At 45.3% G+C, this 25,337-nt stretch overlaps 1 protein-coding gene across 4 annotated transcripts in view; it reads right to left on the reverse strand.

Moving 5' to 3' along the window:
- The window catches only part of cep112 (centrosomal protein 112), a 112,288-nt gene that overhangs the window by 48,464 nt on the left and 38,487 nt on the right, over positions 1 to 25,337 (reverse strand). For all 4 annotated transcript variants that reach the window (XR_003979741.1, XM_030379753.1, XM_030379762.1 and 1 more), the window contains exons 18-20: positions 16,517 to 16,652; positions 11,379 to 11,486; positions 6,340 to 6,522 (exon numbers count right to left, since the gene is read on the reverse strand). Coding sequence is in view for 3 of the 4 variants with exons in the window: in XM_030379753.1 (XP_030235613.1) it covers positions 6,340 to 6,522; positions 11,379 to 11,486; positions 16,517 to 16,652 (427 nt within the window). In the remaining variant the exon portion in view is untranslated. The remainder of the gene's footprint in view (positions 1 to 6,339; positions 6,523 to 11,378; positions 11,487 to 16,516; positions 16,653 to 25,337) is intronic.

A 25,337-nucleotide genomic window follows, 5' to 3' on the forward strand; every position in this document is an offset into this window, starting at 1 on the left:
GAGGGACTCACATAAGACTTCAAAGGAGTGTCACAAAAAAACATCCAGATGCCACGGCTTGGTGTCAAACACACAAACACGGACAAACACGCACAAACACAGGCTTGCGCGCACTCTAGCTGTCATCCATGTAGTGGCACATGGCACAGTGCGACAGCGAGGCAAACAAACATCTCTCTCTCTCTCTCTCTTTCTCTCTCTCTCCCTCCCGCTCTTTTTCCGTTCGTCACATTCGCTCCATCACTGGACTACTGGAGCCTTCAAAGGCAGACGACGTCGGAGATCTAAGGCCGGGAGAGGCTTTAATCTATAATTCTCTCTTTGACGAGTGTGGATGATTTTGCATCAACCTAAAAATAAAATTATTTATATATATATATAAATATCTTTGACTAGGTCGCAAATGTAATCCTGAAGCACGAAAACAGTCATTGGCTGGGAAGCTGCGGAAAAAACTAACCCTCTGGGCACCGTGCTCTTATTTTGGTAGGAGAGAGAAATAAGAGCGGGCGCTGTAACCGTGGCCCCTGATCTGCGACAGAGCTTTTGTAATGCAAACATCATTCGTTAAGAGTGAAGGTGAGCGGAGGAAAAAACGCCGTTGGCCACTGAAACGGCATCGACCTCACAGAGATGGGAGCATGGAAGAGAATAGCTATACCGGGACCTGATTACAGATTGTGCTTTGGTTTTATATCGTAAGGAAAAAGAATGGACGTCCCTAGTTTTTCTCGTTGTATGCATTTTTACCGTTTACACTGGGGGAATCCCGTTTAACATGACAAATCAATAACTATTTTATAGGCCATTTTGCATACTACAAGAAAGTTACTCAATATTGCTTGATTCATTGTTGGTGTCTGCTTCGAAGGGTATATGATGTCCCGAATCCCACACTACAGCTACATTGGTGGAATAGCAAACATTCATTGTGTATTATCTGTAGGGTTAACATAAATGCCGTTATGTGTAGTGGTGGCAAAAATTTGCTCAATGAAAATCAATAAATGAGGCATTCTCTTACTTATAGGTTGGACATTTTAAGTATATCTAACGGTAAAATGTCTGGAAATCTGAGTTCTGACGTCTAACAAGAAACACTTTGAATGCAATATAGTATTTTAAATAGCCAATATCTTCTTTCATATCGTATGGTTCGTTCCGAATGCGTTTGTATTGCAGCGTAACCATCTGGTCATTGTTCCTGGAAGTAATCCAAAATGACATCATCAACATAATGATCTGCTTGTCAAGCAACTTGACTCAGTCAATCAGTCTTCCCAAATTGCATCGCAAGTAAATACCCATGCGTAAGGCATGGTAATGGAGTGATTACAATAAGGAAATAATGTAAATATGCTCATGAAAAATGGATGTTTGCTGTACAACAATGAAAGTCCAGAATAAACCTGTCCATTTCTATTCAGTTAAAGATTGCCTGCTATCGGTTGAACATCTATACCCAAACAAAGTAATAGTGAGTTTGGTAAATGCCATGAAAAATAATTGATGTGCTGACAAATCTGGTCTTGTATTGAGCTAATAACACCTGTCATGTGACATGCACACATCCAATCACACGCACCAGATTAAAGAGATGTTATAATTCACACGACAAGCAGTGGACACCTCCCTGTTCCTTCACTCCGCCTCCCGACAACTCAACACAATCTGCTTTGAAATCATGCAATTATGCAAATCATCGTCATCGCACAACCCATGCCCAAACGATCGCGTATCAACATGACGCTCGGTGGGATGCTGTGACGTGACAGTTCGGAGAGACCGATCACTCTGATGGATGCCAAAGGCGGAGCGGAAACAGGGAACACCTCTTTGCGCCGCGCTGTCCCACCTCCTTCTCCTCATCAGACTAGCGGCTGTCTTGTGTTTGGCTCACTGCGTCGACGCCCTCTTCATTTGCCTGGTGGTAATCACTTACTGAGGATTGGGGCTCTTTGAGAGCTTGACAACATCGTTATTTAGTCCATCACAGCCCGAGAAGAAGGCCACCCCTCCCCTCCCTCCCTCGATCACTCTCTCGCTCGCGCTCTCCCTCAGTCTATTGCCCATGCTGTTTGAAGTCGAGATGATGTGTATGTTTGAAAGACAAACAACACCAACAATGTAAAATGGGTTGTGATGAAGGCGTTAAGTAGCTCAATGCAAGTGACGATTAGACGATAGAACAATAGTACATTTTGACTGTGCCCAAAGAACTACGGTAGTCAAAATTAATTGAGCGTGCCGACATGATTGTCTGAAGTGAAACAGTTATATCACAGCTCTATTAAAAGCCTTGCCACGTTAATTAAAACCTTGCTAGCGTTTGTCATCTGGTCACATCAAAAAAGTCTCTACGAATGTCTATGACTCTAGAGGGGACGGCCCAGCAATAAACGATTGCAGTTTGTGTAACTGGTGCAAATTACTGGAAACAATTGGAAACATGGATGATTTACAACTAGAGAATTTAATTAGAACTCCTAAACTGAGCCTACACAAGAACATCACATGAGTACACTCCTATTTTAATTTATTGTTGATGTCATTCCGCTGGGATAACGAGGAGCGCGCTACATAACATCAGAAATAATAGTGCTGTCTTTTAGCATCAGCAAGGCCTTTGGTTGTTATTGTATCTGCATAGGAGACAAACTGCCAAGTGAACGCCTGCCTACACCTCCTCTTGTTCAATAAATAAATGATAAATAAAAAATAGAAGAGATTAAATAGCTGTTTGGAAAGGAACATGACTATTGTGTTTCCCGGGGGGGCTGGAAACTTTTAAGATAATTCTTGCCATTGGTGAGATTCCAAGAACCGTGCGCTCTTCACGCTAGGCCTGATGGTAATTCCTACAGGGAATCGTGGGATACAAGCACCACGCGTCCAATACATTCAAGCTAACGCATAGCCTTGTAGAGCAAAGGGGATGCATCTTGAAAAGACAGCAATGTGTAGCCGAACAGATGGTCCTCCGGACCTCCTACACAAAAACAGAACATAATGGGACCTCAGAGAACCATATTTGACATCACTTCCAGTCAAAGCAACGACTCATTGGTCCGTGTATGTGTGTATATGCATGCGCGTGCGTGCGTGTGTGTTTGAGGAATGCTATTTATTACCACTCTTACCACATCAAAGAGTGTGTGTGAGTGTGTGTTACTCATCCTAAAAGAGTGTGACTGGCATCTACTCATTTTTCCAGCACCACAAGATAGTGGGAGAGAAGTAGGCGTGGGAGGGAGAGAGCTAGGTGAATAACACACAGAAAGAGAGAGAGAGAGCGAGAGAGAATATATTCATTAAACTTCCCTGCTCTCAGAAATGGCCATATCAGTATGGCAAGAAGGAAAGGTGTGCAGCATTGGTTTGCATAATGCATTTATTAAATTGAATGTTGTTATATTACCGTCAATGTATTTGTAATAATTAACTGTTGATTTTTTAAGTTTTTACAAATACAGAAACTTCGCTATGGAAAAAAAAACGGAATTGTATCCTTGTCCCCTCTACTCCAGAAACATTTTTATTTATTTATCAATTTTTCGGATAAAACGTCTATCACGGTGATTGTCAGCAGCACCCGCCCTTGCGTTGCGGTTTGGTGTTTCGGCGAGACTGTGGCACTCAGGACCAGACGGGCCGTTGGCTGATGACATCCAGCGTCACTCACGTCAATGTGACACCTCGTCTGACAAATGACAGATCTCAGGATGGGACGCCGGGGAAAAACTGCGTCGACGCCCTCTTCATTTGCCTGGTGGTAATCACTTACTGAGGATTGTAATAATTAACTGTTGTTTTTTTAAGTTTGTTAAATAGCAATGGTGTTTCATTATTCGGATTTGAGAGAGAGAGAGAGAGAGAGAGAGAGAGAGAGAGAGAGAGAGAGAGAGAGCCCACGGCGTAACAAAAACAGTGTCAACAACAACTAAAGGAGCAATATAAGTAACGTCTTCTTAAAGTTGCTGTTTGTTTTAACATAGAACTATAACAAAGAAAATATTGGTTCTATTTATATATTTAAAAAACGCTCCCTGCTCAGTTGTACAATTGTTTTTCTGCTTCCATGGCACATAGGTTCATGAACAATTTCTTGGCACCCACATGGCAGATACGGTTCTCATGGGGGAATAACAACTTCCAGTAATGTAAAACTGCTAAATAATGAGGTGGCGTTGCACGGCGCGGGCGTGCCAGCTTAACGTCACAACGCGCGGCACAGCCATCGCATTAGCAAGTCAAACCGACACTCAGCGCTTTCCCTCCAAAGTTGCACAGCCCAAAGAATTGAGTCCCCCTCCCCTCTCTCTCTTTCCCTCTCGTTCCCGAGACCTGGGTGGAAATCTTGGGAGTCTTCCTGTTTCGTATTTGACATCAGGCAGGCGGTTGTGATCCTAACTCGGAACGCCGTGTGGGCAAACAGGAACTGGGAATATCCGATCAATGACAGGGAAAGTTTGTTTTTCCCCGGCGTCCCATCCTGAGATCTGTCATTTGTCAGACGAGGTGTCACATTGACGTGAGTGACGCTGGATGTCATCAGCCAACGGCCCGTCAGGTCCTGAGTGCCACAGTCTCACCGAAACACCAAACCGCAACGCAAGGGCTGGTGCCGCTGACAATCACCGTGATAGACGTTTTATCCGAAAAATTGATAAATAAATAAAAATGTTTCAGGAGTAGAGGGGACAAGGATACAATTCCGTTTTTTTTTCCATAGCCAAGTTTCTGTATTTGTAAAAAATGTCACGATTCAGTTTGTCCATACTACCAAACCACAAACCACATCAACACCAAGACATGGCAGAGTTTGGCAACCAGTGTGGCAGCTCTCGTATAAATCAGCGTGTCTCCAGGAGAGCAGACAGTTGATGGCATTCTAGCATTCTTTAGTTCAGTCATTGTTATTGGTTTATTGTCTTCCTTGTAATGGTAGGATTACAATGTTAGTATGTCACGCATTAGTCTCATCTAAGGCAATGGCAAGAAATGGAATATAAAGTGCTTTATTTTTTTTACGGGACCTGTAATTATTGTCGTTTTTTACTTTTTGAACGTGATAGGCGCAATTCTATTCAGCTCGAAAGAACCTTGATCGATGGGCTACTAATAAATTGTATTATTGCGCATTATCGGAACCACACAGATATTCTTTCAAATTGTTTAACATCTGTTGATTGCTAATCTTTCCTCGTTCATTCGCAGAACCGATGCATCCGATCCTAACTAATCTCTCAAACATCCCTGAAAATAAATACAGCAAACGGCCATCGAGATCCCCTGTCTGAACCCCCCCCCCCCCCCTCAAAATAAATCGATTCTCTCCACGCTGACAATGTCAATTTCACCAGGAGGCTTGTAGAGTCAAATACATGCCCAGTTGGGGGCTAGTCCGTCCAACGGATCCCCACAGAGCTCCATGCTAGCCCAACGCTGGGGTGGTGCAAAGAAGCGAAAAGGGGGTGTTGGAGTGGGGGTAAGTTATGAACTACCGCTGTCACTGTAGTTCGGAATAAAATAACGTAACATAATCATGATCTTATTAAAGGGACGCCCAAGGATAATTTCACAAAATGTTCATCGCTACATGCAGGTTGAAATAAGGAGAATAACGGTCGCTTCGGGATGGAGTGGGCTACCCGCGGTGAGGTGAATGCCAGGCACGGTTGCTTGTCAGCAGGGGTGGCTGGGGCGCTAGGCGCTGGTCGGTCGCTGATACGGTGCCCCAGCCATACAGGGCTGAAAAGAATAGGGGGAAATGCAACCCGTGGTTTTTAGAATAAAAGAGTGAAGGCTCCACAGAAGGGCAAGGTTTCCTCCTCCTCCATCCGAGCTACCTGCGGTTTCTGCATTTCAAGTCCTTTCACTTCTGCCGCGAAATCCCGCTGAGATGAAAATTTGTTTTGCGGAATTACACTGGGAGTCAGCTCAGCGTGGGTTTCTATTACCCCTTTCAAATCTTTAATGGCTGTTCACTTTGTGTTCAGCGACTCGCCGTGGAAATTATTTTACCCGGCAATTAAGAAATATATTTTCTGGAATAAAAACAATACTGACCAAATTTCCCCCAACTAAAACATTGACGTTAGCCGGTTAATAGAGAAACCCATTAATAACATCTACCTACCTGCAGGAGGAAAACCACCCCATCTCATCCGCGCCTTTGAACACCCCAGGGAAGCAAAACAAAACCAATAAAAAAAACCAAAAAGCGTCTGTCCGTTGGAGAGAGCGTCTGGGCGGAGGCGCGTGTTCAGGCCGTGTTAATGCATGTGTGTGTGTATATATGTATACGAGGTGTATGCAGATCAGTGGCGGACCCCCTACCTGGGCATCGCGCTCCCTCCACTCCTGGGTGTGCAGCTGGTGCTGCTGCAGGGCGGCCCGGGCCTGTCTCTCCAGGCTGCCCACCTCCCGCTGGCGCTCCCGGGCCTGGCTGTCCCGCTCGGCGCTGTGCTGCTGCTGGAGTCGCGTCCTCTCCTGCTCCCGCTGCACGCGCTGCTCCGCCATCTGATTGGACAAAAGCCGAGGCGTCAGGGAGACTCCGTCAGCCAAACGCAACGCGGCGAGAGAACAGCCCCGTCGTCATGACAACGTGTCCGTCCACCCATCCAACCGTATTGAGTGCAAAATAATTAATTTAATAAGTAGAATGCAGGCACCCACCCGTTCGCCCCACCGATTTTTCTTTTAGATTGGCGAAGAATTCACTTTCTCTTTTAAAGTTTGCGCTTCTTCGCATTGTTGGGAGACTGATAATGCGATTGTTAACTTGATTACGTCATGTTCTTTATACCAACAAAAACGTGTTCCCCTCATCCTTCCCCGAGATCGGCATATGAAAGAGCGGATCATTTGTACTGTGAAAGCTAGATGGGGTTAGCCATCTGCCATATCCAGCTAGCCGATGCCCCCATGCTAGGCGCTTGACAGCATGGGAAAATCGGCTTAGGGCGATGCCTAAGATCATCCCTAATACACTGAATCACAACAGAGAGAAACTTTGGACACGCAGAAAGGGAAAAACTAAAATGAAGCATGATTAAAGATGCGTGATCACACCCCCTTTTAACGTCCTATCCCCCTTTGGCAATGATTGTGAATAAGTCAATATCGGATTTTCAGATTTCATGGGACTCGGGTCTTCGAGCACTGTGTTTTTCACAAATTACCACCACCGTTCAGGCTTTTCCGCTGCTAATGAAGGTTTGAGTCGGCTGAACAGCAAGGCGCTGAGTATCAACGGAACACTATGCTAACACTACAGTGGCCAATAACTAGCTGAGCATAACACAGTGCAGAATAACTAACCAAACCCGCAATGAAATGCAAATCCTCCATTATTTTCCAGCCCACGTCTAGCGAGGCGCTGTCCTCCAGCAGCAGTCACCTGCTGTGGGGCGAGATCCATGGCTAGAGTCGCTCCCGGCCCCATGGCCCCCTCTGTACCATTCCAACTCCCCCACGGTGAGGACACAAGTGACCCCCATCTTCTGTCCCGCCACGCAGGCCCCCAGCCCAAGCCCTAAGAAGCCAGCAGGGGCCCAAGGGGCCCGTTCCCGTCCCTGCTTTGAAGCTAATCCCCCTGCACATTGAGCTTGACGGCACCCTACCTGGCCTGCCAGAGACGGAGCTATCCGCTGTCCTGCAGCCCACTCTGTATCCCCCTAGCGTCCCGAGCCCCAGACGCCGTCCCCCTATTCAAAGCAGGTGATGAATTGTGGCTATCTACAGGAAGCCAGGGCTCACTCCCCACCACTGGGAGGGAGACCACAATAGACACTTGTATTTTAGGAGCCAGGAATGTACCCCCTTCTCGACCTATGGGAAAAGATTTGTTAAATAAACCTAAACCCCCCCCCCTATTTAACTGGATGAAACTTTTTTGGACAGTTCATAACAACACTGGCGAAACAAAAGGGGGATACTGAAACTGATTTCTAAAGCGGCGAGCAGAAAACAGTTCAACACACCCCAACTTGTTCATCTCAAGTACATTCCATGCTGAGAAGACAAAAAAACACCACCGCAATACATGTCTTCTTTCATCCATTGTCAAAATGTATAAATATGATCCGTGGCCGCGGCGCGGGTTTCCCGCTGCGAGTGGGGCTGGTGGGAAACCCCCCACACGCACCCTTCCCCCCCCACCCCCCCCCCCCCCCCCCCAACCCCACCCCGGTGTAACTCACAACCCCCGAGGTGCAGATTGACAGGCGGACAAACTGGTCGAGGAATTCCTCGGCGGGGCGACAGCAGAAGAAGGATGCTGTTGGCGGCGGGTGGTGAGAAAAAAAGAAAAAAAAAGTGGCGTTGCGGTGCACCTCTTCCTAAGCACGTCCCGGACCATGGACGTCCCACAGGAAGGAAACCGGGGACGGGAGGTGGGGCGAGGTCGTTACGACGGACCAGCCGATCAGAATAAATCCATATGGGGGGGGGGGGGTGCGTTGGGTGACATCACGCGCCGCGCAGCAAGCAGCGGAGGATTCCGGCTGCTGGGATTCTTAAAGGGGCCGACGCATGGCGCTGATGCAGGAAGACAGGGGCGGTTTCTGCCCAGCGTGGTGCCGCCGATGCAGCGCCATGTATGGTGTTAGCGCACAGCACGACTCCCCGTCTGCCTCGGCTGCAGACGTTGTTTGGTTTGTGTGAGCGCCTGGGCTTGGGTTTGTGTTATACACAATGAGACAGGGCAGTGAGGTAATGGGCATCAAATCACCGCAGGGGTGCAAACTGAAATCTTTGGGAGGGAGGAGGAGGAGGAGGAGAACCATGTCTTCTCACAGCAGGGGGTGAAGGAGAACTGTAGGGGGGGATGCAATGGAGGGAATACAAAAAGAAATGGAAGAAGGGAAGACAACACACTTTCTCACACTTCTGTCGGGTTACTACCGAAGCTGACATTGGACTAAGCAGCCCTGTGTGTCCATGCGTATGGTGTCCGTATTCGTACGCTCGGCCTATGAATTTGCCCTCGTTGTGTCGCAACCCTGTGCGACATCTCAAAGTGGGTACAGATCAGAGCTTCTCTTATCTGCGAGGGCCGTTTGACCTCCTTACGTCAGGCCAACGTCAAGCACCGGGCCTTGCCAGGGCTGCGGTGACGTCAGACAACCATTTAGGTCAAGAGGAAACAAATGCTTCACACATTCTGCCCCCCCCACCCCGCCCCCCCCGCTCTCTTCAAAGGCTGGGTGAAGCCGACACCATGGACCGTTCCTTAAAGCGGCTCAATGGACAAACTTGACCCCTGATGACCTAGACATGATCTCTGAATAGCGAGCGACCAACACACAAGAGCACGCACACACGAGCATGCACACACACACGAGCATGCACACACACGAGCACGCGCAAGCACACACACACACACACACACACACACACACACACACACACACACACACACACACACACACACACACACACACACACACACACACACCAGGGTGCGGATGATTACACGAGATTTCTGTCACTTGTGTATGCGTAAAAAAATGTCCAATAACAATATCAACTTTGAAACCTTGAAAAAAACACAGGAGACTTGCTGACTCTCTAAAGTTTTCCCTCTCGCCTCCTCGCTCGCTTTCTCTCAGCTATACACACGCAATCACAGTTTTCACAACCATCTCAATGAATAACCGCTCTATTAAGAACACAGTTGGCTTCATCTAACTCTTTTGGTAAATGATTATTTTCCCAATTATTTGTTTTTCATCACTTAATTTGGAATTATCTCCAAAAAAGACCCAACATGCTACATTTTGGACACACATCTATCGATCACTTTTAAATGTGTACGTACTCTACATGTTATCATGTCATTATATTTTAGAGTAATGCTTGCTTGTCATTTCAACTAGAGATATTCTCGCTGCAAACCATAACCAAACAGTCTCACTAGACCATGTCATTAACTGAAGGTTAAAAATACAATGTTCTCGAGTCTCGCTGAGATTCAAAGCAATCGACATATGCACTGCTAGGAGTCCATCTGTTACACAAATGAGCGTTGGTATGCTTATAATTGGCTGAATGATTAGTTTGACTTTATGGCTGTCTGGACGGAAGTCGGTGCTGTGGATCCAGATGAGGGCGGCTGGGGTTGGGGGAGCAGATGATACGTGCCACGATAGAGCGGTGACAGTATTATCTGACACACGGCGTATAGCTGTACGCTAGCATGGCTAACAGCGTTAGCATTGTATGCTAACACAGCTGAGGAGCTTAGCTGTTAGCAGTGCACTTGATCACAGATATGGTTAGCACTGTTTGTTAACGTGGCTAAGAGGGGTTAGCGCCGTACGTGATCACAACTAAGGGAGCTGGCGGATAGCGCGGCCCTTGATCACAGCTAAGGAGTTTAGGGATATATGTTAACATAGCCAAGGGGGTTAGCGGTTAGCGTTGCGCTTGATCACAGCTATGAGTGTTTACTTTTAGTGCTGCATTGATCAAAGCTAAGAGTTAGTGCTGTATGCAATCAATTTGCTTACCCCAGAGTGCTTATTTTATATTACAATGCAGATTGAACCTTGATGACTTAACTTTTAGTACTTTTATTTCTCAATTTAAAGAGATAGAGTTGATGGTTACGGCTCAAGTTAATGGAGAACCACACGAACATCCATCTCTTTTTTCTTCTTTGAATTATTTATTTCTGATGCTATAATTTAAATCATAATTTATTCATTGTTTCGATGAGGCAGATCATATGGGAAATTAAAATTTTGAAGAAGTAACATTTCTTGTAAATCATATACTCTTTTCACTGATATGAGCCTAATAGGACCTATCATGGTATCTTAACTGCAATGCCAAAGGTGGAATTTACAACCAGATTAAATTGAAAAGTAAAAGACTAAAGACTATTACCCCGGAATAAAAGCCAATTTTCTCACGATAACATTCATTGCTATGAGTTAATTGAATCTGATGCATGAACGAGCGGTCCATCTAGAAGATAGGCTCTTCCGATCGCCAGAAGCTGATAGAGCTGGGCTAATAGCAAGATATTGGATCTTGCAGATTGTGAATAAGGACTGCAAATACTTGGAAACTATTATTGAGGCTCCTCCCTAGCTTGACTACAATCTAAAAGTGTGCCGTGATCATGAGGATTTAATCAGCCCGACCAGATGGGAATGTCTGTCTGACTGTCTGTCTGGCCAAAAGTTGTTCCCCCAGAATGTAGCGAGAAGATAGGAGATAATAATGGCAATACTTAGGATGGCGATCAGCGAGGCAGAGGAGACGGCCTCCATTCATCCTGCCGGACAAGTGGAACAATGTGTGTACCTAGTTCAAGGCCAAGCAAAATCACAGGATAGACCACACACACACTCACACACACAACAGACCTGCTCCTCGTATCTTTCCCGGAGTGCGTCTAGTTTCTGGGAGAACTCCTTTGTCTGGTTTTCTCGGAGGGCCTTGGAGTGAAGCAAATCCTCCTCCACCTTCTCCATCTGTGTGTGTGTGTGTGTGTGTGTGTGTGGGGGGGGGGGGGGGGGGGGGGGGGGGGGCAACAAGATAGCTGATTAGTCGATTGTAATACTGATAATCACTGTCATTAGGTGAGTGCTGCACGCAGCGCTCAACTATTGTTCTTCATAAGTTTTATTCTTTCTTTCTTTATTATTCTCTACAAACTAGAGACTCCATTCAAATTTTAAAACATTCAGAATAGCTTTTTAAAATATTTTATACTTTTAAGATATTGTACTTTTAAAATATTATCTTTTTTTTTAACATGGGAGTCAATTGGAGGACGTCAGAGCCGTCCTCTGGTACGTCAACTGTTTAAGACGAAACTGAATCAGTTTTCAACCGTTTGTCTTCGTTCAAACCATTTAACAAATCTACACACTTGTATCTTCAATAGTATCGAAATGGAATTTCGATATCATTTAAAATTTCTTCAGAATCACCGTTTTAGTTTCAAACCGTCATATTCTACAGTTGGTCCCATTGAAGCCGTCTGCCCATTCTGACACCTAATTTCTAGACATCGGTCAAATTCAACCGTTTTTTTTTTTTACCTCCGTTCAAATCTATTAACAAATCTACACGTAATTTCGATATCATTTAAACTTTATCCAGAATCGCAGTTTTAGTTTCATACCGGCTTCGTTTTCAGCTGGTCTCATTGATTAACGTTGTCGCTGGAGCTTGGTGACGTTCAGCCGTGTTCCCAGATTGGGCGGTTTTTCCCGTCAGATTGGGCTAATTTTGCAGGACGTTCAGGACTGCGGTCAAGTGAGCCGCTATTCGTTCATCCGCGGTTAAGCCAGCCGTCACACAAAATCTTCGTGCGCCTTTACTCTAAACATCCTTTGGGTGGTATCTCGCAACGTTTTCAAAATAAAACCCTTCACCAACGTGCGTAGATATATAGAACACTAGCTGTCTTACGGCGGCGTCTAGAATGTCCGCACTTGCAGACATCTTGCCAGGCAGCTGCTCACCCATAACATTGTGTTGGTAGTGGTACATGTACTTTTTAAATAACCAAAACTTGCTACATTTTCAACCGGTTTACCAACGGTTTGGTTTCTTACAAACCACCATTATAACGTGGTTATAATATTCTACCTATTTTAGAACATTTAAACTAAGAATCTAACATAATTATTCATCAGTATCAAGTATACAGTGCCGTAACTACATCTCTGACGTTTATAACAAAACAAACCGTTTGAAAATGTAGCAAGGTGGTTATGGTTATTTAAAAAGTACATGTACCACTACCAAGTCAACACGGTGTTATGGGTGAGCAGCTGACTGCGGCAAGTTGGTCGCCAGTGCGGACCTTCGACTCCATTGGCCAGCAGAATATGCATGTCGTTTTTCAAATTACATTTTCTCTAAATCTATGCAGTAAAATCAAATGGTTCCTTGTGTACAAGTAGTCGGTACAACAGTTAGTATGGTCATATCAGTCAGTGCCTGAACTTATGTGAAATTCGGTCTATAGCTCACTTCAAAGTGCTGACATAATGCAATTTTGCAAAGGCAAGAATATGCATGTGTACGTTTTCAAATGAAAATTTCTCAAAATCTATACAGTAAAATCACATAGTTCCTTGTGTACAAGTAGTCAGCACACCGGTTAATATGGTCATATCAGTCAGTGCCTGAACTTATGTGAAATTCGGTCTATAGCTCACTTCAAAGTGCTGACAATGCAATTTTGCAAAGGCGAGAATATGCATGTGTACGTTTTTCAAATGACATTTTCTCTAAATCTATACAGTAAAATCAAATGGTTCCTTGTGTACAAGTAGTTGGTACAACAGTTAGTATGGTCATATCAGTCACTGCCTGAACTTATGTGAAATTCGGTCTCTAGCCCACTTTAAAGTGCTGACATAATGCAATTTGCAAAGGCGAGAATATGCATGTGTACGTTTTTCAAATGACATTTTCTCTAAATCTATACAGTAAAATCACATGGTTCCTTGTGTACAAGTAGTCAGCACACCGGCTAATATGGTCATATCAACCAGTGCCTGAACTTATGTGGAATTCGGTCTATAGCCCACTTCAAAGTGCTGACATAATGCAATTTGCAAAGGCGAGAATATGCATGTGTACGTTTTTCAAATGACATTTTCTCAAAATCTATACAGTATAATCACATGGTTCCTTGTGTACAAGTAGTCAGCACACCGGTTAATGTGGTCATATCAACCAGTGACTGAACTTATGTGAAATTCGGTCTATAGCCCACTTCAAAGTGCTGACATAATGCAATTTGCAAAGGCGAGAATATGCATGTGTACGTTTTTCAAATGACATTTTCTCTAAATCTATACAGTAAAATCACATAGTTCCTTGTGTACAAGTAGTCAGCACACCGGTTAATATGGTCATATCAGTCAGTGCCTGAACTTATGCATGTGTCGGTGGACACATAGGTGGACACGCCCACTTGTGATTTTTCAAAACGGCCGGTAACTGCTAATCACACTAACACCTGGTGGAATGTCATGGGACCTCTAAATCACTTAGATATCAAATTAGTATATTTTTTGTCTTCAGTGATTCATATCTGAAAATTATACTTTTCTTTTCAGACATAGTATGACGATGTAGGATATCCGTTTGGGTTGTGTGTGATTATTATGGCCATTGATTGATCATCAATAATCCACCAGTATATCGACTATGAAAACAATCAGAACAAGACACCATTTCGAAGACATCATTGATATCTCATCACAATATTCATTTGATAATATATGTCTGCTTTTAAGGTAACAGACTGCAGAGACAAGACTCTTTGGTTAAAAATGTGTTCCTTAGTAAATACATCTTACTAACCATATTTGTATGGTTCTAAGAGCAACACTTCCGAACAGCAGATGCAGGCAGTATGTTCAGAGCTAAATTCATCACAGACATGCTGATTGGCTTCACAACTTTTACAGAGAACAGTGAACCTATTTGGCAAATTTAAAATAGACTCATTCTCTTTTGAAAACATATTTGTTCCATATTCAGGTGAGGGTAAACAAGGACCGGAGATGTAGTTCACTGTGATGGCAGACAGCATACTCGCGCTAGGCTATGAGTAACATTGTGGAAATGCTAAACATGTTTTCATTAATCCCCCTCAAAATATGCTAAAGCTTCTTTTGAACTGTGCAAGCAACAAAGTTTCAATCTTTTTTTGTATTTTTCCCCGAGCCAAACATTTTTCTGGCTTTTTCTTTTAAAGCACGTTCCAAAAGGGGGCCTCGGAGTTTTGAACGAGAGGGCACAAAATAAAAGGAATAGAGAGAGAGAGATAGAGAGCGAGAGTGAGAGTGAGATATAATCCATTTAGATACTGGACAAACCAATGTGCAAAGAAAATGATATTTTTGAAAAAACTAGGCATGCGAAAGGGTGTGGAGGTATAGCGAGGTAAAGAAGTAGGGATGAGCAGAAAAAGAGAAACGAAAATCTCTCTTGAAGTATATTCACTTTCTGACATTAAAGACATAGTGTGGGCATGTGATGGAGTGATGCAGAGTTTGGACGAGAGGGGGGGGGGCATGAAAACGGGAGTGGAGCGAGAGAGAGAGAGAGAGAGGGATGAGAGGAAAAGGGAGGATGACGAGGATACAGAGGAGATTGCCTCCCTCTCCCTGGGCTTTGATGTGGGCCGAGGATAAAGTCAGATTGCAGATTTTGGATGCCGGGGGCTCGCTTGGGAGGGGAGAGGAGAGGAGAGGAGAGGGGAAGAGAGGAGAGGAGATGAGAGGAACAGCAAGCAGAAGATGGAAGAAAGAAAAGGAACGAGTAGGAGGTAGCCGAGCAGAGTGTGCAGGAGGGTGTGTAGAATCTTCTTTCCAATTTGGTTGAGGGACCGGCGGTGCGAGTTAGGGGCAAAGGTTGTGCTGAGGAGAAGGCTCTGCAAGCTCCTCTGGACAGACACATACACACCTTTAAGAGTTTTCTCTTTAACCTAGCGACGTGCTGCTCTACAGACAGCAATTCTACCTGAGAGGAAGACAACCTCGCCAAACCCCCCCCCAAAGACACAGTAAATGAAAAGCACTGAAGCGTGCACATTTTAAACTACTGGAGGAAAAGTGCTGCTTGCTCAATAAAGCTCCGCACAAAAACAACACACACAGAGTGAGACCCAGTAGTGCTCGACGAGGAGGCCCACAGCCAAGCCGACGCGTCAGAACTTTTCCCGCCTCTTCTGCATCGATCACGCCGCTCCGCTTCCCGGGATGAGCGGCGGCCTACACAGCGAGGGGCCTGCCTCACGCGCAGCCCGGCCTCACGCGCTAATTGGACCGCCTGCTCGTCGATACCTTCGCCTGGCCCACGGAGGACGCCCACTTTGGGTGAGGCGAGGGCAGCGCTTCGGCAAGGAGATGAGCCCGACGCCGCGCTCATCAACATAACGAATGAGTGGACTCGTTTTGGACGGGATGTTTCTGGTGAGTGTGTTTGTTGGGGGTGTTTTTAATTGGCCTCTATAGATTACTTTACGTAGCCATCGTATATATATATACGAAAAGAACAGGTAAAATACCATCCATGCAAATAGAGACATGTGCATTAGGCCCACAGAGGAATAGAGAGAGAGAGAGAGAGAGAGAGAGAGAGAGAGAGAGAGAGAGAGAGAGAGAGAGAATGTCTGTGTGTGTGTGAGTGTGTACCAGTATGTACACACACAGTTTTGCCAGTGTGTTCATGTCTTTCTGTGTGCCTGCAGCAATGTGCATTGTCCCGTTGTTTCAGATCAGTCAACGAGTCTCATCATCCCTTTCGTGGTCAGGCATTTGAGCATGTGACATGCACAGTGCATTCATATTGCAGCTATGAACTATTACGCACACATGTACAATCAGCAACGGGAAGAATGAGGACAAGTGGAAGAGTATTGTATTGTATTTTTTTATATATCCAGCATGTGTGTACTTTTATGTGTGGGGGGAATGTGTATTTATTAGTGTATGCTTGCACTATGCTTGCACTTTTGCCTGTCACACACCTGTAGTTTCATGTCGGCATAGGTCTTCTCCGAACTAAGCTCAACCTGCTGCCTGAACTGCTCCAGAGAGGCCTCAGCCTGCCGGACCTGCTGCCTGTGGTCCTCTCTGGCTCTTTCCAGCTGGCCCTCCGCCTCCCTGCACACACATGCGCACACACAAACACACACACACACACACACACACATTGTAGATCAGGCCAGAACAGAGCTGAATTGTTAATGATCAGAACAGGACTGGGAGTCACAAATGTGCATGCACGTTTAAAACCCCAAACAGAGATAAACATGGGATGAACACCCAAACCGGTGTGAAGGTGTGACAGTGACAGAATGACAGAAAATAAACATCCACAGGGATGTTCATGGAGAGGCTTTCGACTTGAGACGCTCAAATTGTGTTTGGCTCCGACACAGTTTTCCTTGTCGCATTTTAGATTTTTTTTTTTTCAAACTGTGGTCGCTAGCACACACTGACACGTCTCTGTGTTTGCAGTTGTGCGTGTAGGTAACAGTATGTGTGGATTCATCCCAATTCCCCAGTGGGCTGTCTCCGTGCCGCTCCACTGTTGCTGGGTGGCAGAGAGGTAGAATGGCAGACTAGCTGTGAGGACTGGGCTGGGCTTGCGCGAAGAAGTGTCAGAATCCCTTCCCAGGTTTCTCCACCCCTGACAGGCCCTGTAAAAGCCTGAAGCCCATTGCTAGCAAGCAACTGCCATGGGGCTGTTTCCAAGGTTTTAGTTTAACGTCTGGAAAAGAAAGGAAGGAACCAAAAACAATCGGACTGCAGGTAAATAAGCAGATACAGGGGGTAGTGGAGTGGGCTAGGGTGTTCGGTTCCCGGCTGAAAGGTACTGGGTTTGATTCCCTTTCTTTGAGCAGGATGCTTGTAACCCTGCCCCTTGATGACATGCGTCACAATTGCTTTGGTCAAAAGCTACAACTCCTAAGCATACTTTTTTTGAAATATTTTTCTATTATTTCTTCTCAAGTCTAATTCACAATGTAATGTCTACACCAAAATGAATGGATGTATTTCTAATGGCTTCAACTCTTCGTCTATGTCAGATCCATACCAAGCATGCTAATGGAACATTCAGAGCCATAGCCAAATTACGTACGTTAATAACATTGGTGAACAACTTTTGCTAACACCTCTGTACACATAGAATGACTCCTGAATGAGAAATAAATATATAAATGACATATGAAAATAATAATAATAAATTCAAAAAGAATAACAAAAATATTTATAGATATAATTTTGTTCTGTTATTCCTTTCATGTTCTATTGACTGTTTGTGTGTATTCGTTTGTAATTGTATGTATCCATTGCTAGTAAATTTCAGCGTGAATTTAAAATCTGGATGTGGTCAGCCCAAACACATTTGCAAAGGCATAACAGGAACTACAAACACAGAGCACTTTAAAAAAGCCCAAAATAAAAACACATAAAAAAACGAAAAACATTTGGTCAAATGGTCCTATATTCGACTTCACAAACAAAGCCGCTAAAAAGGTTTAGATGAAAATACACGGCAAGAGTGTTAGGTTGGACTGAAAAGTGGATAGTAACAAGGAAACAACAAACAAAACACCAAATGAACGGTGGGAGGCATTGAGAGAAGGAAAGCAGAAGCCAAACAGCACGGCCGAGGAGAGGAGGAGGAGGAATGTACCAGCCGTCTCTTTTTCCTTTATAGCGTTCCGTTTCTTTGTAATTTTGGTCCCTCTCATGTCGGACATCAAACAAGAGAGAGAAATTGTTGGTTTTTTCTCCATTTTCTTTTTTTCTCCCCTCTTCCTTCCCTACCCCAATTTTTTGTGTACTGCTCTGTAATTATTAATCATCACTGCTTCATGGGTGCCTGCAGGGCTTCGGGGGGGGGGTGAAGTAGACACAAAAGGGCCGGGGAGCAAAGCAGTGGTGAGAGGGGAAGAAAGGAGAGGAGGATGACATAGGGTGTGTGCGTGTTTGTGTGTGTGTGTGTGGGGGGGGGGAGGATGACACAGAAATGGCTAGTTTTGAAACCTCAACAACGGTGTGTTAGAAGAGGAGAGAGAAAGAGAGCGAGAGAGAGAGAGAGAGAGTCAGCCTTTGTTTGTGTGTGTGTGTGTGTGTGTGTGCGTTTTTGTTTGTGACTGACACAACTCATCATAAGCCCACCGTGACAGAGCTGGGAGTCTGCTGCTGGCAGACGGTGGTTTGGGGGGAACCTGGGAGAGGAAAAGGGTACACGCTACAGATCCACAGAATGTAGAGCAGAACATTTAAGCAAAACATTGAGAACGACACACGGTAAATGAGGACTTTGCATGTGTAAGCCTGAGTGTGTGTGTGTGTGTGTGTATGTACGCGCAAGGGCGCGTGTGTGTATTTGAGTGAATGTGGCAGACGGCGTGTCACCATCAAAAGACTAAGGGAGGTCTGGCAGGGTGAGAGAGAGAGAGAGAGAGAGAGAGAGAGAGAGAGAGAGAGAGAGAGAGAGAGAGAGAGAGAGAGAGAGAGAGAGAGAGAGAGAGAGAGAGAGAGCAAGAAAGAGTCAGAGGGCAAGAGAAAGAGAGAGAGAGTAAGCCACGAAGAAAAAGGGAAGGTTTAAAAAACAAAAAAATGCAAAGGGGTGCCATGTCTGGGGCAGCCTGCGGTCTTAAAATGGCTCTCTGGTCAGAAAAGTGGAAGGAGAGGAGGCTCAAATTAGAGAGGTGCCTTCCCCCGGAGAGGAAGTCCTCGCACGATCTGGTCTTGAAGGAGTGTTTAAAGAAGAGGAGGTGGAGAGGGGGGAGGAAGAAGAGAGGGAGGAGGAAGAAGAGAGGGAGGAGGAAGAAGCGAGGGAGGTAAAGCGTGTGAGTGAGTGGAGAAAGGGGCAGACACAAGTGGTGTTTTTTTGAAGTGCGCTGTGCACATGTGTGTGTGTGTGTGTGTGTGTGTGTGTGTGTGTGTGTGTGTGTGTGTGTGTGCGTGCCGCTGAGTGCACACTGACTTTATCGACTGCAATGAACACTGACATACATGGGAAAGCTTGCTGTGCCGGCATGCACGCTAAAGACATGGGCGGAAACAGAACTAAAGCGCACACACGTCCAATTGCTTTCTATGCTATTGAAATGTCAACCGCATTTAGGATAGGAAAAGGCTGAAGTGTGAGTGGAAGACAAATACGGTGAACAGGCCCTACTAACACGGCTAGGCAAGTACACACACGCGCACACACACACACACACACACACACACACACACACAACACACACACACACACACACACACACACACACACACACACACACACACACACACACACACACACACACAGACACAAACACAGAGGGAGAGAGATAGAGGGAGTGCAACAGACTAGAACTAGAGAAGATAAAGGGATCGTTAGAGAGTAACAGAGAGAAGGGAGAAACAGAGAGAAACTGACAAGATCTAGAGAAGAGAAGGGGAGAGTTGGAGTCAAAGGGAGAGAAGGGAGAAACAAACAAACTAGAGAAAAGAGAGGGATAGTTAAAGAGAAAGGGAGAGAAGGAAGAAACAGAGAAAAAGGTAGGAGAGATAAGGTGAGTGAGAGAGACAGCCCGGGAGATAAGTGGCTGATAGACCGAGAGAGGAGGGAGTGGGATACAGAAGAAAGGGAGAAACACATTGGGAGAGAGGGAGAGAAATACACAAAACAATATTGAGAGAGTGTTTGTATGAATGTGTTTTTGCATCTGTGAACTCATCCAAACAGAATGATAACGAATCCACACACACTTCAAAGGCACCTGTGAAAAAAAAGCAGTGGAGCACATTAACAAGCAGAGAGAAAATACAAGACTGAAATATTCAGCGCCCTATGAAGACAACATAAAACAAGCCGGCTGATCCTCATGCCTTCCCCTGCCCCCCTAGAGAAAGAAAGAAAGAGAGGGAGGGAAGAGAGAAGAAGAAAGAATGAAAGAGGGAGAGAGCGATAGAGAGACAAAAAGGGTGAATATGTCAGGCCACGGGTGAGGCAATCGAGAGAAGGTATAGGCGCACACAATGAAATTGCGAGAGAGAGAGAGAGCTAGAGTGAGAAAGGGAGAGGAGATAGAGAGCGAGAATAGAGTTTGCTGTTTCTGTTTTGAAACTTGCACACAAATAGTTTTGTTATGACAAAGAACAGAAGCCTCAAGCTTGATAAGAAACAGAATGGCCGTAAACAAAAAAGCAGTTGTGGACTAGAATGCATTTCCTTGTTTGCATTTCCTTGTGTGTGTGTGCTCTTTTGGGTTCTCCAATACATTTCACACAACACAGGGAAAAAGCGCTCCACTGAAGCTTAACGGAAGTCTCCCACTGTGGTGATTGACATTACACAGATCATTTGCATCACTTAGATGTCCAGTGGTAGCAGAGACAGAACATGATGTGAATGTCCCGTTGATATGACAAGCGCAATGTGCGCTGCATGTACAGTGTGTCTCGGGTATGTGCACTGATCCTACTCTATAAGGTATTTGACAGGGAACCCACATATATAGGAATGGGCTTTTGAAATGGCCTTTGGTTCAATTTGAACACTGCTGTGACTCAATATCAGATCTCAACCCCCTTCTTCTTCATGGATTAAACATGGGATACTGCTGTCTACAATGAGCATTGCAGATGAAGGATGAATGAGGAAGAGAAGAGAGAGAGAGAGAGAGAGAGAGAGAGAGAGAGAGAGAGAGAGAGAGAGAGAGAGAGAGAGAGAGAGAGATTGAGAGAAAAAGACTCATAATGAATTCCATACTGTTAATCAGTGCTCTACAATAATATATATTTTTCCATTAGTAAATAACTCAATATTAGCAATAGGAATGGGGAGTAGAGTGCCTAATTCTGATACTAATGACAGCGTCTGGAACAAGGGGATTCCACTGCACATTAGGTGCGATTTGGCCACATGAATAATGCAAACTATAGCATGACGGTACGGTAACAAGAAGGCAGTAATCCCCAATGCAAACACAGTGTGAATTTACATATTCCAGGCATTACAGGGCAAAACAGAGCTTCGTTATTCCGTGTGAATGACTGAAACCCCCAAACACTTTCCAAACAGAGTATTCTCCCGTTATGAATGAACTAAACCAATACATTATGCGATTCCACTATCGTCAGTTTAGAAACACACGCGGCAAATTTGAGGACGTGATTAAATAACTGGCAATAAGATTTGTTGTACTACGTTCATGACAAAACTTGCGTAGCATAACTACATTATAATAGTGAACCCTAAATAGTCATAATGCTCCAGAGGCATCAGACAAAAGGTCAACCTCAGCGATGAAGCTATGAACAGACTTGGATTGTGTTTTCCAGTTGAGCTTTGCTGCATCACTTGACTGGCCGTGCTCTTGGCGTTCAATCTACATCTGGAGGTCACTGTTGCGCAGGCTCTCGCTGTTGATCCCTCTCTCTCTCTTTCCTTCTTTCTCCCCCTCTGGTTTCCTCTGGTGCTTCTCTCCATCTCTATGCTAATGCCCTGTAAGGATCGGAGCCGCATTGGGATGAAAGAATCAGTGGGAAAACTTGCTCCCCTCCTCAGCTCCGTGCTGCTCTAAGTAGTTGCTATAGAAACACGAGAGCCAGAAACTTGAATCGATGCAGCGATGCTCATCTGTGCGGCAGGATAGGCTAATTCTGTGTTTTTTGGTTTCTGTGTATGTGTGTGTGTGTTTCTGCGTGCATGTGTGTATGTGTGTGTGAACGTGTGTGTGTGTGGTGTCACGGCTGCTGGTGCGGACCACAGCTGCTGATGAAACACAATCAGATTTGGCCCCGAAAAAATACAATCACTAGACCAGCTGTTCTTTTCCTTTTGCAATGTTGGAACAAAAGAAGCACAGGTTTGGTTTGTTGGGAGTAAATGATCCAATCCAAGGTTAAACATCAGTGATGAACGCAGATGCAATGCAGAAGTAATGCAGTATGGATACTGCACAGACACACACACACGCACAGACATACACACAAACACACACGTCGTCTGAAGGCTGCTACCTGCCTGCTGCCATGGTGATGCTGACAGCCTTTAAAGGCGATCCAGGAGAACTTCAAAGTCAAAGCTGGATGGCACGCACTGCACAAGGTGTGTGTGTGTGCATGTGTACGTCTGTGTGTGTATAAATATAGATACATAAGCGTGGGTTTGTGTGGGTGTGTGTGGGTGTGCATGTGTGTACCCAGAGTGCTTAATTAGCTGCGGGCCTCAAGTGCCAACTGTCATATCTCAGTGTTTAACTCTAAACAAGGGAGTGGTTAGCTTTTTACTGATGCTAACGAACAGAAGATAATTTATGCACAAACAGATCTGTCAGCCCCCCCCCCCTCATTCCTCCGAGCAGCGCGGCAAACAGACAGTAACAACCTTCAACGTGTCTTTGCTGTCTTCAAGAGGAACATTAAACGCTGCGCGACACGCGACTACAAAACATGTTTTCACATCACTGCACAATGTCAGACAGCGACAGCCCTAACCGCCCCTTCTCGTTTGTCTCACGGCTTAAGATTTTTTTTGGTCGCCATTTTTAGCCTCAAAAGGAGAAGAAGAGTGCGGATTTGTGTAGTTATACTTTTATCACCCTGCCTCTGGTTGGCCCGTTGTGATGTGACGGACAACGGTAATCCCCTGCTTGCCCCACGGGGTTGGCCTGAGACAGGTGAGGCTGGCGCCGGGATGCCTGGGCTCTCTAAGCTCTGGCCGGCGCGGAACAGAGCAGCGCCGGGTATTGGGGGGGGGGGGGGGGAAATGAGCTGTTACCAGTGTTTTGGCGTGTTGTTCTGCCCAACACATTCTGGCGCCATTAAGGGAAGTTGTTATCTGCATGTGACTCAGTAATGTGGTGCTGCATGGGATTCATTACGTGCTGGAATGTATTGATGGGCTCATCGGTCTCACTGGCTGGATGTGCAGTGCTCGTCCTTCTTCCTTTTCACTCCTTTCTCTGTGTGTCAGTGGCAGGGTGTACCGGCTGCACGCTGCTAGGGAGGGAGGAGAGTTGGATGGGTGCTGAGGAGAGAGAGGCTGCTAGGAAGAGGAGCGGGAGGGAGGGAGAGAGGGAGAGATCAGTGAGACCCAGAGAGAGAGAGACCCAGAGAGAGAGAGACCCAGAGAGAGAGAGAGAGAGAGAGAGAGAGAGAGAGAGAGAGAGACTGAGAGAGAGAGACAGAGACAGAGACAGAGAGAGAGAGAGAGAGAGAGAGAGAGAGAGAGAGAGAGAGAGAGAGAGAGAGAGAGAGAGAGAGAGAAAGAGAGAGAGACTGAGAGAGAGAGACAGAGACAGAGACTGAGAGAGAGAGAGAGAGAGCGAGAGAGAGAGAGAGAGAGAAAGAGAGAGAGAGGCGGGGAAGAAAGATGAAGTGACAGGGAGGAGGAGAGAAAAGGGGATAGTGTGCAAGAGAGATATCAAGAGATGGGAAGAAAGGGAGAGAGACAGAGAGAGAGAGAGAGAGAGAGAGAGAGAGAGAGAGAGAGAGAGAGGGGGGTGATCCGGAGCGGGGCGTGTGGGAGTTAATCAAGAGCTTCTAACGCATGAGGACCTGAGGGAGAGCAGGAGGCCATGCTCAGGGAGGCAAGCTGAGATCACTGGAGATGAGGCGTGTGTAGTTCCAGAGGTTAGAACACAGTGTTACCACAGACCCCGGGACAGCATTAGCCCGCTGATCCCCGGATTTACACTCCAAGGGAGGCTTCCTCTCACTGGCAGCGTGTTAAACTGGAGGTCATGTATGTGCTTGTAAACAACAGTGGAATAAGGTCAGTTTATTGTCACTGACAACAATCTCATCGGCAACACCACTGGGAAAAAAAACAATCAACAGGATGAACAATCAAATGTAACTTAAAGAAAATGTAAAGATAACAAATATTTAAAATAAACTGAGTTTATGTTTAGTTAATCAATCGAATAATATCAACTCAGAAAATCAAAGCATGGTTTACTTTGGGTCTTTCCATTTCAATTAATGATTAAGTGGAGACACTTTTGTCTAAAGGGTATTACAGTAAGATGATTCAGATATAAGGGGATTAATGAATGCCTACAGTTAGACAAGGGACATTGGGGATCAGACCATGAACCTTTTGCCTGGGAGTCAAAAACCACTAGACTATCCTGCCCTCTATTCTAATAGCAGATGGCAGACGCAGCTGAGGAGTACCATCAGTATCACTTCGACACACATGAGAATGATAAGACAACCCAGAGAGACTGCCCAACTGCATTCCTGCGGCCTCCGGATGAACAGTATGCAATCGGTTAACTCTGCACATGTGCAGTTCATACACATGTGCAGTTCATACACCAAAAACACATAAATCCAACCACACACACACACGCATGGACACGCATGCATGGACACGCACAAACGCGCGCACACCAACTTCACGCAGCAGTGGAACACAAGGACCACACACACACACACACACACACACACACACACACACACACACACACACACACACACACACACACGGCTCTAATTTTGAAGCTGACTAATTGGTTTGTTAATTGTGCAGATAAGGCAGGGCATAGAAACGATCCAAATCGCTAAGTGAACTATTTGTAGTATATGGCCTCTGAGGGGCATGGTATAACTATTTTAGTTCATATGAGTTCATTAGTTCATTTAATTAGACAACAAAACAGAGGTGAGGATGCTAGGTTGAGAAAATAAAAGCACAGCTCGATTAGGGGAGCAAACAAAAAGTTTCACTGACATGGATATGAGCAAAAACATGTCAGGGCTCTTATTTTGAAAACCTTGAATATCCATCTCTGCTATCAAATAGCAGCGGTTAACACACTGGGAATC

The sequence above is a fragment of the Gadus morhua genome, chromosome 2 (genome assembly GCF_902167405.1).
Source record: "Gadus morhua chromosome 2, gadMor3.0, whole genome shotgun sequence".
In the NCBI taxonomy this organism is placed as follows: Eukaryota; Metazoa; Chordata; class Actinopteri; order Gadiformes; family Gadidae; genus Gadus; species Gadus morhua.